Consider the following 16,870-nt stretch of genomic DNA (forward strand, 5'->3'; position numbering starts at 1 on the left):
TTTGTTATAAACGTGAGAACATGATACTGGTTACTGTAACTGGAATTGGCGGATATAATCATATTTTATCACTCACTTCCATGTTTAAAGGAATAAGGTATCATGTGTGCCTCATATTGCACTTTAATTTAATGAATATTTTGTATATTTTAAGATTTTATTTAAACACTGGACATATTGAATGTTGTTTTCATTGAAGATCATGGGAAAAAGTTCCTTGCTTTAAGTGTTTTACAGAATAAATGGAAAGCAAAGTCGCTAATCCGAAAAATGACCCAATCTGTGACCCAAAACCGTGATGCGATCGGAACCGTGAGTTTTGTGATCCATTGCACCCCCAGTTTAAATGAGTGATTCTTGGTGTCGTGATGCTGTGGTGGTGTCTTAACATTGTTCACCGCTGGAGTTGATGATCGTCAAGTGCCGCCCTTTCTACCTGCAGGGGAATTTACAGCTATTCTCTTTCTAGCTGTATACATACCTCATAGCCCTAATAACTAAGACAGAAAGGAGGCACTCTTGCTGGGGATTTTCAACCTTCCTGACCTGAAGGCAGTATTTCCAAAACTGCACTGGCACGTTGACTTTCCAACAAGGGGAAATAATTCACTGGACCTTGTTCACACAAGCCACAAAGGAGCATACAAGGCTGCCCCTTCACATCGGCCTCTCTGACCACATCACTGCTATGCTAAATCCAGCACACAACACACGGGTGAAAAGTCACAAAACCGGTTCAGAAACAGATATGTGTGTGGCCTGAGGGTGCCACCTCTGCACTCAAGGACTGTTTTGACACCTGACTGGGTCATGTTCAAGCAACCAGCTGCATACAATAAACACACTGTAATCGAGGAGTACACAGACTGTGACAGCCTACATCACCCAATGCATTGACGATGACGTGACTGTCACTAAGACCATCACCACTCAGGCTAATCAGAAGACATGGCTGACAGGGGAGGTTCACAGACTGCTGAGGACCAGGAACGCTGCCTTCGGAACTGGTGATGCAGCCGAACTGAGAACAACCAGAGCCAACCTCTCCTGTGGCATTTCAAAGACAGAAAAAAACACAGAGCCTGTGGCAGGGGATCCAGACCATCCCCGACTACAAACCTCCACCACAGGCCCGTGACAGCAACATTTCTGCTGAACCAACTCAACAACTTCTTTGCACGTTTCCAAGCACAAAACAACAAGACACCACCACCTCTCAACGACAATGTTTTGTGCATTTCCCCAGCATGGGTGAGGAAAGCACTCTCTATGATTAACTCCCGCGCAGCTGCCGGTCCGGACAACATACCTGGTTGTGTGTGAAAGATTAAGCAGGAGAGCTCAAGGATGTCCTTAGGGACACCTTCAACACCTCCCTGAGTCAGCCTGCTGTCCCCACATGCTTCAAAGCCACCACCACCATAATCTGTGCCAAATAAGCCACCCCCGTCCTGCTTCAATGACTACTGACCTCCATCATTATGAAGTGCTTTAAGAGACTAGGAATGCACTACTTAAAATCCATCCTTCCTCCCACCCTGGACCCCTTTCAGTTTGCGTATCGTACCAAACGGTCGACTGATGATGCAATCTCCTCTGTTCTCCACTTAGCCTTTAGTGTCCAGGTGGATGAGGGCTATTATGTGGGAATTCTGTTCATAGATTTCTGTTCAACATTCAATACCATCATCCTTCTACAGCTGATAAGGAAACTGGCACTGAACAACTCACTCTGTAATTGGATACCAGACTTTCTCACTGAGAGACCACAGTCAGTAAGGATCCGCACCAACACATTGAACACCATCACACTGAGCATGGGGGCCCCCCAAGGATGCGTGCTCAGCCCACTGTTCTTCATCCTGTTGACTGTGCACCAAATTACAGTTCTAACCACTTTGTCAAATTTGCTGATGACAACCGTCATCAGCAACAATGACGAATAGAACTAGAGGAATGAGATGAACCAACTACCCAGGTAGTGCAAAGATAACAATCTTTCCCTAAATGTAAGGGAAAAAACAAAGAAATCATTATTGCCTACCGGAGAGCCCACATCTAACACCACCCGCTGACCATCAACAGTACTGCTTTGGAACGGGTGAGCAGCACCAAATTTCACCAGTGGCCAAGAAAGCCCAGCCGCATCATTACTTCCTCCAGATGCAAAAGAGAGCAAGAGCCCCGGCACACATCATGTGCTTCTTCCCGCGAGGCATCATAGAGAGTATTCTGACTAGCTGCATCAATGTGCGGTTTGGGAGCTGCACTACCTCAAACCAAAAGACCCCGCAGCGCATAGTGAACACGGCTGGGAAGATCACTGGTGCCTCCCTCCCTTCCCTCGTAGACATTACAACAGTACAATATCTGCCTAGTCGCAAAGCCACCAATATTGCGAGTGACCACACCCATCCCTCACACAACCTTTTCAGTCCCCTTCCGTCTGGGAGAAGGTGGAAGGTGGTCAGGGCGGCGGCAAACATAGATTAGGAGTCATCACAAAGCAAATACGGCAAGATATTAGGGCGGTACTGGGAGCATTATCCATCGCCGGAGGAAGCCATGCCAATAGGAAAGGAGTACCCCACACAAGAAGGATGAAATCACAGAAGGCATGCGGATGTAGGCTTAGTCAACAACACAAATCATCACCACTGCTTTGTGTGTGGGCTCTGGAATATGAGCGCTGCTTCAATCGGGTGCGTAACAGGCACGTTAACTGTGGAGATGGGCTGCTCATTACAATGAAAATAAGCAAAAAATGATTAATTTAAATTGTATTTCCTGAATTGCCTTTAAAAATATATTACCTTAATTTCACATGTATGAAATGGCCCAAAATTATCACTTTAAACATACTTGGTAAGCCTCACCAAATTATTTAAACAGTGCTAGGATATGCGGTTTCGGGCCGGGCCGCGGATCTTATGTCGTCAGGTAGGGTCAGGTTGCGGAACTAATTGGACGTAATATGGGAGTAGCGGGGCGGAAGCGGGTCTTGAAAATGAGACCCATGCAGGACTCTGCCCCCTAAACATCTAACAGCACCAGCCATAAGAACTTTTTTTTTATACAAATATATGCACACACACGCCCATCCTCAGCACTAGCCACTTTGTACAGAACACTTCTGCTATAAAACTGCTGCTAATTACTCATCCTGTGGATGGCATATTACTTGCACATCTACCCCAGTCTAACTTGTAAATATTTAAACTTAGTACTTTCTTAATAGTTTGCTTTTATGCTAGTATTTTTAAACCCTTGTTGTTTTGTTTTAGTACTTGTATATGCCAACACCGGGGTCTGATAGAAACAGCATTTCGATTCTCTCTATGTCCTGTACATATGACAATAAAGCTGAATTTGACTTTAGCCGGGGGGGTATTTTTTCATTCGTGCTGTTATTTATTTTTGAGCGTTCTTCCATATCAACAGTTTATTGTCCATAACGAGATCTTGGCGGGAACAAACCAACCATGGGAGCACATGCAGCACACAAAAATATGGAGTGGCTGTTTCTTGAAAAGCTCCAGCTAAATTAAGTATCAAATATGGGATTTTATTTTTCCACGGATTACCACTTTAAAGTTCATTCAGAAGAATAATTTACGGAACAGAACCTAAGAGAGAGAAATTGCGAGAAAGTCCACAAAACTAAGCCACATTGGGTGAGTTCACCTTCTTGTTGCCTTTGGGCTTTTTCTTCTTGTCGCCTCTGTTGCGGTCCACGGCCAGTCTGAGGTTCTTCAGCTCCTGTCGCATTAGCTCATCCACCTCAGAGGAAGAGATTTAACACACAAGCTTCAGCTCATCAGCACAAAACATTGACAGATGCTGTATTGCACGCACGCACGCACACACACACACACACACACACACACACACACACACACACACACACACACACACACACACACACACACACACACACACACACACACACACACACACACACACACACACACACAGTTAGTTTAAGTTAGAGAGGTCCCCTAAACAAGCAATGGGAGATGTGAACGAAAATAAACTGTTGACTGGGGAATTACATTGGGGAGCCTTGTTGTTCTTAGTCCAGCTTGGAAACCACAGGCAAACATTTCTAAGTAAACCAATTCTGGAAAAACCATAAAAAAAAAAAACCCAACACACGACCATTTTCCAAGCTTCCTTTGCTCTGAGAGAGCAAACAAGTGCAGTTTTAATGTTGGTGAGGGAGGTTTTTTATAACTCTAAAAACCTGGGCAGCGGCCATTCATCCAACAGTTAAATCGTTAATAGATGAGGCTGCATTCGAAGCGCTGCTCTCTGTCACGGCTCCTGTGCTGGTGAGCGTCATGGAGATTTTTTTCAAATCATATGAAACGTTTTCGGATAAGTGCCTCTACATCTGTGTGTGTTTAAGTCGTGTGTGAGCGAGCATCCACAAATGTGTATCAGCAAGTGAATAAGATAATCCACATTCTTGTGTGTGCATACGTGGCAAGGCATTTGTGTAGGTCTATTAGTGTGTGCTTGTATTTGTGCTTGTGTGTGTACACTGGAGTGTGTCTGTGTGTGTGTTGACAAAAGTGTGTGTGTGTAAAGAGTAAATAAATGCCTTATGTGACTGCATGGACGTGTCTCTGGGTGTCTACGTGCATGTCTGTGTGCGTCTCTGTTAGAGTGTGACTGTGTGTGTGAATGCTTGTGCGCGCGTGCGTGCGTCCACCCGGGCCGGTCTCACCTGAACTCTGACTTCCTCCTCCACTTCCTGCCTCTTCTCCTCTCTCACCAGCTGCAAGTCGCAGCGCTGGAGGAGGTTCTGCCTCTCATCACGGCCCTGCCACACGTCTATACACACACACGCACACGCACACACACACACACACACACACACACACACACACACACACACTCAATCTCTGTTACAGAAAATTAAGCCTACTGAAAAGTTAGTCATTGCGCATCTACTGAATAATTTAACTGAGAGAATTATCTCCGAACAATTATTTTCGTATTCGAAAAATTACACATTTTACCTCTTTGTGCATGTTCGGAAAATCATCTGGCGACCCCCAGAAAAACATTTGGCAACCCCAAATGGGGGGGTTGGGATGATACTTTGATGTCATCTTTGGGTGAGCATTTGAATTATTTGGGTATGCAGAAACATATGTACACACAAACACAAACTGATAACATGCCTTGTAAGTACCTCTGCTGAGGAATGGGAAGTCTGTGAATCAGCTGATGTATAGAGCCCCGCTTTCCCATTGAAAGAACGAAAGAGAGAGAAGAGCGAGAGTGAAGTGTGGGAAGGGGAGCGAAAGGTGGAAAGCGGTGATACAGGATTAGCAGAAAGAAAAAAAACACAGAGAGACGGAAAGGAGAAAAGAGAGCGAGAGAGAGGGTCGGAGAGAGGAGGGAAGCAAAGTCCTTGTGCAGGTGGAGGAGGCTGTATTGTCCTCTCTGAGTGGCTCTCAGGAGCCACTTCCTGCCAGGAAGCGGGGACTTCCCGTCTCAGAGCCTCGAGCCGGGGGGGATCAGCGCTGGTCGAGACGGGCCAGGTGTCGGATTAGATCTCTCACAGCAAAACACGACACAGCGAAAAACAAGACCTGCTTGGAAAGCATCCCTGAAGGTAGCATATTCAGATAAATGTTGGTACAGAACCCTGTAGAATTTCGAGTGAAGCGGTCGAATCTCATCTGCATCATCGGTACGGAAGCGATTCCAATGCTGTTTTTGATGCCTTCCACCGATCCCTTATGGATTTTGTTCTGTATTAATCATGGGAGGTAATATGAATCGGAGCATGTGAGCACGGAGGGGAGTGAGACGGAAATCTGGCTTTGCACTCGATGCCTCTTCCACCGACAAGAGGTCCTAAACCGCTCCATGCATAATTTGTTTTCATAAATAATTCAACAACATTTGTCTGCTTTTGTGAGCCTATGGTTTGTGGTTGAACCTTTGAAACTGATGCCACACATAGTATAATAAGAACACTGGAATGGGATTTGAGCGCTAAGGAGGCTTAGCGGCTCAAGTAGAATTCGGCACACAGGATTTGTGAGTCGCAATAATGACTTTGTTTAAAGAATCCTTTGTTTAAAGTGCTTTAAAGGGTCACATATTATACTCCTTTTCATATTATACTCCTTTTAAGTGTAGGTCTCTGAGGACACGAAAACTATGCCGAAAACGAATGTCTTTGAAGTTTTTTTTTTTTTTTCTGAAAACACCACTCAGATTATGCATTCTAGCACGCCTCTATACCCCTCCTGTTTTTGACATGTTTCTGTGTCTGGAGCTTTAAATACAAATGAGCTGCTGCTCCCCAGGCCTCCTCGACCAGGTTGTGACTTGGGGGGGGCTCTCTATATCACCCGTTATGCATGGGGCTTTTTGTTAAAGTCAATTAGGAAAGAGGGGAAAATGAATACATCTGGCGCACCTTCGCAAAGGTATTTCTCAAGCCGTGGTTGGAGATATTCAGATGGGGGCGGTCTCATTCAAATGACAACGACGTAGGAGGGGGAGGCAAATCTGAATGGCTTGTTGAATCACATGTTTTCTGACAAAGGCATCCCGCAAAAAACTGACTGGGTGGTCTAATTTCACAGTTTGTGTGTTAGGAGACCCAAATGTATGTGCACATGCAATGAAAGTGAGTTTTTCCATAATATGGGACCTTTAATCTTCTGTATCATTTCCCATTTTGGTACAATTTTGCTGAGTCTCCCAAAAAACTCCCCCACATCACTTTACGTTTTCAGAAAATTAACAACACGTGTCAAGGGTGAAAGAGGCTGATTGAGAAACATCCATCTTGCCTTCATCTTATCGACTAATTGGTTCTGGCGAAGTAGGCAATTTAGAAATGGGGACTGGTCCTCGGTTCCCAGAAAAGGTCTGTCCATCTCTTTGATCCACTGATATTTTATTATCCAAACTTGATTACTATCTCTCAGTACACAGTACACTTTTGTGAGCAGGTAACGACATCCTCTCAAGTTTAAGAAGGATTTTTTTTTTGTTATTTGAGTTATGTAGACTTCCAATTAACTTGTAATGCAGCTTGACGGGGCCTGTATTTCACCAGAGCGGTTTGTTTTCACCAGTGATTAATTCATCCTGACGTGGATGAAGGTGCTGTCAAGTTCAGCCAGGAGTCAGAGGGCAGGGGTCTAACAGCTCTGCATGAACGGCACCTTTAAAAAAAAAAAGCCTGTATCTTTGAAATAGGATCGGCTCCAGAGGTCACGGGGTCAACCTCTCTCCTCCTCCTCCTCACGTTGGAGGCATCCCTCCCCCCTCAGCATCTTAGTTGAAACGCCCCCCAGATAATCTGATAGGTGTGATTACCTTTTCCCTCCCCGTTTTCTTTTACACAAACGCAGACGGTTTGCTTAAATCTTTTTCCATCCAAACACAAAGCAGTCAAGGGAAGATAAGAGAGTTGACGGCCCCAAGTCGGACCATCTTATCAGTCTCCCTGTATTGCATTTAAGGCGCCCCAGATTTAATCTAGACCCGACAGTAAAAGGTCAGTTTTGATCAAATCAGCCACTTACAGTATATGGGGTATAGGGCCTTTTTTTTTATTTTTTTTTTTTTTTATTTATAATTCCGGGATAAACTTTACAGAGAACCTCAATGTACAGGGTGGAATTCACATTGCATTTCAACGTGAAAGCCTTGTATCAGAACAGTGTGAGGTGTCCTGTGGTATCCTGCACCAAGATGTTAGCAGCAGAACCTTCAAGTCCTGTATTACGTTTTCACACCAAAATTAGCGCCATTTCCGATCATTCCTGAACACAAGATTAGAGAAGCAGCACCGGCCTTCCGGCGGCAGGAGTGGAGACACTCCTCCGTTTCGGAGACTGGCTTGTGCAAATGCTGAAGTGTTTTCCACTGTGCTGCCCACAGTGCGATCCCGACAATCTAAACATTTCATGGTCCCCCATATGGAAAAAAAGTCATTAACTTCTGATTTTGGGTTCTAAATCGGATATACTATACGGATCTACTAACGCGTCAAGGTCCGGAACTTCAGGGCACGTCGTACTGCGCCGGTAAAGGGGCCAAAATTAGGGTGTCGACACACACCAGTGTCCTGTTCACATCAGAGCCAATCGGAACCAGAGCTGATTAAAACCTGTGTGTATTACAGGGTCATATAACCCTGGACTGAAACCTAGGTGTTACCTTACCCACTGCTGACAAATGCCAAATGTTAGCGGTTGTTACGGGTTTTTGGCACAGGGGTATGAGGGGTATGAGAAAACGGTATGAGTTGTGAAGTGGGGCCCCCATGGATTGGGCTTGTTGTGCCAGCACATCCCACAGATGCACGATCAGGTCGGACCTTAACCCCGACCATCCCCATGATGGCTGGGGTTAGGGAAAACGTGATTCATCAGACCAGGCCACCTTCTAACATTGCTATCTTGGTGGAGTTCTGACTCCATGTGTCCATGTGTCCATTGTATGCGCTTTCAGTGGTGGACAGGGGTCAGCATGGACACTGATTGGTCTGTGGCTACACAGCCCCATACACAGCAAGCAGTGACGCACTGTGCATTCTGACACCTTTCCATCATAGCAGCATTAACATTTTCAGCAATTTGTGCTACGGTAGCTCATCTGTGGGATCGGACCAGACGGGCTAGACTTCGCTCCCCATGTGCATCAATGAGCCTTGGACGCCCATGACCCTTTCGCCGGTTCACCGGTTGCCCTTCCTTGGACCACTTTTGGTAAGTACCAACCACTGCATACTAGGAACACCCACACACAAGACCTGCCATTTTGGAGATTCTCTGACCCAGTCGCCTAGCCAGTACAATTTGGTCCTTGTCAAAATTGTTCAGATCCTGACGTTTGTCCATTTTTCCTCTTTACAACAAATCAACTTCAAGAACTGAGTGTTCACTTGCTGTCTAATATGTCCCACTCCTTGACAGGTGCCATTGGACCAAGATGAGCAATGTTATTCACTTCACATGTCAGTGGTATTAATGTTGTGGCTGATCACATACACACAGATACACACACACACACAACTACAAATATAATATAAAAAACAATGATGTAAAAATAATGTAGATATAAAATAATCCCCGTTTTGATGGAATGTTCAGGCTTTTTGACCATCATGCGAGCCACTACCCTCCCTACACTCAGCTATGAGACGAAACACTCACTCGCTCAGACCACACACAAAAAACAAAAAAAAAAAACCTCGGCCGAACAAACATCCCTGTCAAGTGCATGCCCAAACAAGGGCAAGGGCTCAAGATAAGCCCAATCAGGGAAAAAAACATTTAAAAAGACTTGCAGGAAATTTCTGATATTCTGCTGCAGTGGCAGAAATACAAAATAATGTTTTCGGTCATTTTCTTTGCCCTTATTCAATACAAGTTTTCATGGTCCATGGAGCATAGAATGATATAATAAGTCATTTTTATGTATTTTAAAATAACACTTTAAGTCCAAAATGACATGGTTTTACTCCTACTTGAATGTATGTATTTTTTGGCAGATTTGTGGTTTGACAGTGGCAGTATGGAAAGGTATTCGCATTCAGGAACATGCCTTAGCACGCTGTCACCCCTGCTCTCGGTCTCTCTCTCTCCCTCGTGTGTTTTTTTCTGTCTGCAAAGTCTGGGAAAAAAGAAAAGAACAGAGTTTTGTTCCTTAAGCAGAGGTTAAAAAAATAAAAAAATAAAAATAAAAAAAAGGGCAGGAAGGTGGATTCTGGGGGTAACGAGCGCTTCCTTCTGCACGGTCCTCCAACCAGGAAAGTGAAAATTAAATCCACGGGTCCTATACAGCCGCTGCACCGTGACGCTGGCATGGAGAGGAAAGGGGGGGGGGGGGGGGGGGGGGGTTTCCGATCTGGGTCCCAGGGTCGTGTTGATTCTGCAGCCCAGCTGGAGTGTATGTGCGTGTGTGTGTGTGTGTGTGTGTGTGTGTGTGTGTGTGTGTGGGAAGTGTGGAAAACATGTAAAACAAGACATGTATCAACAGGAGCGGGAACTAACAAAAGGATGGACCACATCCAAAACAACCAGACAATTAGAAGCAGCTCAAACTGGGGAAAAAGGCAATGGAAACTGGGATCTTCCTCCCCAACAGGAATTTGTCGTCGGCGTCATTCACCGAAGGTCAGAACCAGTCAGTCAGAAGGCAGAACAGAACAGCGAGTCAGAACAGCTCATTTTGACAGCTAATAACTCCCTGGTGAACCTATGTGTGGAGGAAAAACCTCCACAAACTGTCAGAGGAAACCTGATGAAATTATACTTTCTCCCCGTCTGAATAGGAGGCTTACCTTGCAATTTCATATGAAAATGAAAATATCCACAAAAGAAGGAAATTACAGAAAACACTCGGACAGAATATGAACAAATCTAAATTCAATATCAGAAAAATGGTAACCGACTGAGCACCTGAATTTAACCGCAGTGGTTAAATTCTCTGGCGGCCTGCATGCTAACAATACAAGCTCCACTTTTACGCTTCATTAAACCCAATCAAGCAATCATCGTCCAATTACACCCATCTGGGTGGAAGCAGCGGCTTACAGTGCGTGGGACCACCAGGGGTCACGGTTCGGGGACGGACACGTGATTGTTTTCATTCATCGCTTTGACAAACGGAACGTCATACATGCCTTACCACACACATACATTTATTGTTAAAGAACTTCATTTATCACATTCCACCAGGTGTTACTTGAAATTCACATCACACGGGCATGTTGGTTTGACACCGGGGGGTCAGAGCTCTCGGAACGGCCTGGGCAACAAACGGCAGGGAGCTCAACCTCCTGCTTTAAGGACCGTACTGGCGTCAAACAGAGTCTCAGCCCGTTCACCAGGCAGCACACACATTCTAAGATAGATTACCCCTGACCATTTTCCTACAGCAATGATAGCTCACATTTTTGGATTTGGAAAAATGGAAGTGCGGTTAGTCACTGAACACAAGGGCGATAAGCTCATTCCCACCACCACTATTAGCTCGCTTTCCTAATGGCAGTCAAAAGTGAATATTCTGACTGGTAAGGAAATTTTGATATAAATAGCTCGCTTGTTCAATAAACTTGTTGTCAAAAAGGCTCCGTTGGAGGTGGAATGATTGTGAAAATAAACAAGTTACCTCAAATGTGGTCATGCATATTATCTATAATAGCTTTTCAGGAGCCAATGGTACAAGATAGATAAACTTTGATGAACATTCTCAAAACAGAAACATGGTGATCTTCAACTGATGGAGACTGGTATATACATTTGATTTACTTTTTCCATTTCTTTGGTTGCTTTGATGGCTGTGATTGTTTTGAAAACATTTCCATTTTAGACTTTCTGCTTTTTCTTTTTCACTGATTTCAATCTAAATCTCGGTAATGTTATCCACACATTTGTGTAAATAATAGTGCGGGTGAGTGAATGATAGTGTGCTTACGGAAGAAGATCAGGGCCACATGTGAACAATGTATTTGAATTATCCGAATTCTGACTTTAATCTCATAATTCTGACTTTATTCTCATAATTCTGACTTCAAAGTCAGAACCCAAATGTTTCACATGTGGTCCTAATCCTCTTCTGTATGTGATTATGTATATATAAAATATTAAATTTATTTTGTTATGTTGGTGAATTGCTATAAATGTTTTTAATGCACTTTGCATTTTAACAAAGAACAGTTTTTACAAAGAGAGGAGCGCATATGGAGGATGACGGGGAGATGGAGTGGGAGATGAGGGAGATAGCAGCTGGTTTACGTTATTTCAACCCCTGCATTAATGTTCACTAAACACATTGTTACCAGATGAAGAGAAAATTAAAAACTTCAAATCAACACTTTTCGTTAAACAGCCTCGTTCCTTCCACCTGCAAACAAATTGGCAAAGAGGCCGGTAAAGGTTTAAAAAATAATAATAATAATAATAAAAAAATAAAAATAAAAAAAACAAAAAATAAAAAAAGGGGCCCGGGAAAAAACAAAACAAAACAAAAAAAACCTTTAACTCTTCATTGTAAATACTGTATATTTGAAAATTATTATTTTAATTATTTTAAGATTACAATGTTGTGGTGACTGTTATTTTTTAAAACGATGATTTCTCTTGTTTTCCAAAATGTTATCACTGGCGGATCATTTGAATTGATTCAAGTAATCTCTGTTAGTTTGCAGGTTATATATAATGTGTTTAGACAAACATGACATGGATAGTGTCAGGGAAGGAACTGTGGAAAAAGAGGGAGAAAGAGGTGCAGTGAGAGAAAGAGCTGTATAGATAGAGGGAGAGCGAGGTGAAGAGAGAGAAAGTTGTGAAGACAGGTGTAGAAAGAGTGATGGGAGTTGTAGACAGAGGTGTAGAGACGGTGGAGTAGACGGAGACGGAGTTGTAGAGAGAGTGGCGCAGACAGAGAGAGTTGTAGAAAAAAAAAAAAAGATAGGGTGTGGAAGAGAGAGAAAGTAAGAGGTGTAGAGGGAGAGAGAGAGAGCGGTGTAGAGAGAGACTCTCAAGCGAGCCCTGCAATGCCAAGAGACGAGCTAAGAACCGAGTCCCCCCACCCACCTCGTCCTGAGGCCCGATCTGGCATCCAACCAATTGGAGTCAACCGATTTACAAATCACCCATTGGCACACGCCAACAAAAGCACAAAGCAAAATGCCGTGCCTATCTGGTCCTAAAAAGGCAGCACACGTGGCAGATCACCTGACCACGGTGACTGACACTAAAACACAGAACAACCTTGACCAAGCACAGACCCGGCGGGCACAGTGTGGCCGTCGAGGCCGGCCCGCTACGACAAGACATGGCTCCCCAATGAGCAGCAGCAGCAGCAGCAGCAGCAGCAAATTCAAACAGAAACACCCTCAATCAGGGGGGACATGGAGAGAGCTGCAGACCGGCAGCAGAGTGCGTTGCTTCCTGCCACAGCCAGGACAGTAAGTGACAGTGAGAGAGAGAGAGAGAGACAGATAGGAGTAGACATAGAGGGAGAGAGACAGGGGGGTGTAAAGAGAGCGAGACGGGGTGAGAGAAAGGTACATAGAGAGCAGTGATGGACGTCGGGAGGTGAGGCACCGAGCGTCTGGTCCTCATTACCGCTCAAAGCCTTGTTTCTTTTTCTAGAGCGTAACCTTATACACCAGGTTGTGGAAGTTGACATTCGCCGGCAAAATTATGAGCGAGAATTTATCAAAGCGCTTTGACCGGGCCTATAATTACTTCCTGTCGGACCCCACAGCTGTGACTACGGCTGTTTTGCTTTACATTTGCTCTCGACCCTCTCCGAAATGAATAAAAGGTGGCGTAGGGCAGGCCTGGAGAGTACACAATCTGTCTTTCAGGTCCCGGGCGACAGTAAATGAAGGATTCCCTTACCAGCCTAGCTTCTCTTTTTTTCTTTACTTCTAAGATAATTAAGTACAGAATTGCACCCTTTAGTGGTACAATGGCTTGTCACACTGACAGTACCCTGTAAAGGCCAAATCTATACACTCTTTGCACGAGTGAGGTACACATTTTTCCCTGAACCTTTCCATTTTCAAACCACTTAAACTCTTTCCATAAATTGTAAGTTGATGCAAAGGCGGTCGCATATTTACAACAAATGGACAATTATTCTCAATATTCTTTTTCGCAAAACTCTGTTACTTACTGAACACGTTCTTGAGCTGCATGGCCTCTGTCCATTTTGCCCATTTCTAACCTTATCTCTACCACCACCGCACCACCCACGCTCCAACAGGAAATTCAACCGAACGGAGCTTGGCGATTCCATTGTATCGGGAACTGCACTCCCACGCTACTCGGAAGTTGTTGAGCAACTGGCAAATAAAAAAACAAAAAAATTAACTGGACATTGTTAGGCATTTCATCGGAACCAGAAACCGGTGAACCATGTCCGGAACCGGAATTATACACCTTCATTTGGTTGGTTTTACAGCATTTCAGTGTTCAAATTTGATATAAGTATTAATAAAAATCTAAGCATTCACAGTATTTTTCCAATCGATGATTGAGCTGGTTTTTTTTGGTCTACGTGATTCAATTTTAAGGTGGCAAGATAGCATAAAAGAAAACCAATACAATTTAATGGATGGGTCCAAGTATAATTAGTTCATCCATGTAAAATTGAGCATTAAGAGCGCAAATGTAACTGAATCGCAGGAGTAAACCTTAATTCTATCACAATAGTCAATGGCATCAATAGGTACAGACATTCTCCAGCTGGGGGGTTACAACCCCAAGCATGGTTACATGTTACGGTCAAGGGACAACGGACATTTCTTCATGACTTCTATTTTTTCAGAATCCAAATATGTTTATTGGGCCAATTGCATTTCCATGTACAAGGAATTTGTCTTGGTAAAGTTAAATGACTACGGTTGGATTGAGGTTAGATACATTTCTAGGGTTAGACAAGACTGCCTACAAAACTGTCAATCACTTTTCCCTTCATGTGAATGAATAAAGCATCTGTCCCGACGGCAGAAAGTAACTAAGAGTGGTTCTTTGAGTTTCCTTCACATTATATTTTTTTATAAATTAAGTTAAATAGTTTAAATATATCCTGCACATTCAATATCCAGCTGAATCTATGTGGAAACAAAACTAAACTGAACCTGTCTGGCAGAGCACTAAAGCAACACTCGAACCTTTTAACCGCGAATGAGACTGTGGTGGGGGGAGGTGCCCACACATTCTGGGTTTTTGGAGCTGTGATTTGTGTGTGTTTGTGCACGGAGAGGGGAATCTGAGGACCCAGAGGAGACATTTTACAGATCCTCCTGCCAGGGTGGAAAAAAAAAAAAGTACTTTTCTTTTTTTGTTTTTTTTTTTCCCCAAAGAATGATCAACACTTGAAGAAAACAATAATGGTAAAAGCAAATGTCCTCCGTTTAAATCGTATTGAAATAGTTGATATTAAATATACCCAAGTGTCAAAAGTAATATTACCACATCTGCGCATATTTATTTTGTTCCTTTTTGGAAAAGTCTAATTTTAAGATGGGTCAACACTATATAATGGTGTCCGTTTCACTCTTAACAAGTATCAATGATGAATTACAATAACAATAATGAGTTAGTTATTAAATTACGACAAACATTTGCAACTTGACAACCAATTGTGTCATTAAAAAGAAAGAATCAAACTGTGACTTGATAAAAGTAACTTGTTCTTCATTGTGAAGGCTGCCAATGATTGCCATGTACATTTTTTTAACTACTTAAAAAATTCTTGTAGGTTGCTTGGGACACAATGTTACTTCTTTCTAATAATTTAGTATGACTTGTTTTAATCAGCAATACTTTCTCTCATTTTGTGAGTTTTTCAATTCACATTCTAATTGTCATTTAATTATATCTTCATAATCATCTTCCTCCTTTTCACTGTAAAGCGCTTTGTGCTAGCTTTTATAGAAGAAGAGTGCTATATAAATAGTGTATTATTATTATTTATATTAAACAAGACTGAAATAATTTAATGTATTCAAAAATAACTTGTAAAGGAGCGATTTTCATATCAGAAAGGGGGGAGGGGGAGAGAACTAATGAAACCCAGAACACACAACCTGTGGTCAGCGCCACATCCATTTCTGCTGATATTGGAGCTTAAGTATGGTGAGAATTTCAAAGTTATCCAAGTTGAGTAAAGATGAGCTTCGGTTTGGCATGGAAAAAAAATAAAATATAGGTTTGTCTCCTGAGAGCAGAACTCTTCCGATATTTGAAGAAAATAACACATATTTCCCAACTAAAGGGCTTGTTTGAGATTAAACTGTGGTATTTTCAACAGAGCTGGAGGTGATTAATAACGCCGACACAACATCATAAAACACGACACCACCTGGATCTTTCCATGAGACTATGAGAAATGGGAGATAAAGTATTTCTGTTCCATATTAGATGTTCCCATCTCCGGCATGCACCAAAAAACACTCTGGAATGACAGTTGTCAATACTCTGATACAATCTACTCTGATCTGATACAACAAGAAAATTATATAAAAGTGATTCTACTAATTTAAGGCAAACTTAATTAATGAAGATGTAGTGCCATCATCCAGACTTAAATATTGATAATTAAAAAAAAAAATTATGCATTGTTTCTGCTTTCCTAAACAGCTTTTCTTCAACAAGCTTTTAATATTTAAATTACAATCAAGAAAAATAATAGGCCTTACGAAAAGATCAACCTTCACAAACTGTGTGTTTACACACTAAAGCTCTGATATTATTCGGATCAGGCAATAGCCCAAATATTGCCACGTGTCATGTGAACACCGTATTCATAATATGATCTGACTGCATCCAACCCGACTTGACTCGCATTGAACATTTCGAATGACGGATTAGACATGTAAACTGGGTTCGATGGCATCATGCAAACACAGGTTAACGCCTCTTTCAAAATGTCATCTCATTGTGGTTTTTCACCTTATTCTGATTAAAATGTGTGAAGGAACATAGTTATGTCTTCCTCAAAACACTCTTTAACCATCATATCATATCCGCACCACTTAAATATATTTTTACTTTACACTATACTTTACACTATGTAGCCTTATCACTCTTGTCCGATGACTAATTATGCTGAGTGGAGACTGTGTAAAGCCATCGTACGATCTCCTCGTGGTAGGTCTGTGTGTCACAAATGATAAATAGTTTCTTGTAACGGTGGGTGAGAGTTAGTGTAAAGCTGAGAACAAAAAAAAACAGCTAAAACTGAGTGTCAAGAACCAAAACAAGGCTGTTAAGTGGCACGGGTGTTGACTTTGTGGGGCCAAAGCAGACCGGGGCCACAGAAGCCTCACCGGGGCCCCACACACACCCATCATGGGTAGGAGGAC

At 42.9% G+C, this 16,870-nt stretch overlaps 1 protein-coding gene across 1 annotated transcript in view; it reads right to left on the reverse strand.

Annotated features, from left to right (window-relative positions):
• drc11 (dynein regulatory complex subunit 11) overlaps positions 1-16,870 on the reverse strand; it is a gene marked incomplete at its 5' end in the record, with an annotated part of 53,531 nt that overhangs the window by 23,857 nt on the left and 12,804 nt on the right. The window contains 2 exons of the mRNA XM_080023916.1: positions 3,685-3,780; positions 4,730-4,836. Coding sequence (XP_079880042.1) covers positions 3,685-3,780; positions 4,730-4,836 — 203 coding nt within the window. The remainder of the gene's footprint in view (positions 1-3,684; positions 3,781-4,729; positions 4,837-16,870) is intronic.

Source organism: Zeus faber (assembly GCF_960531495.2).
Source record: "Zeus faber genome assembly, chromosome: 2".
NCBI lineage: Eukaryota > Metazoa > Chordata > Actinopteri > Zeiformes > Zeidae > Zeus > Zeus faber.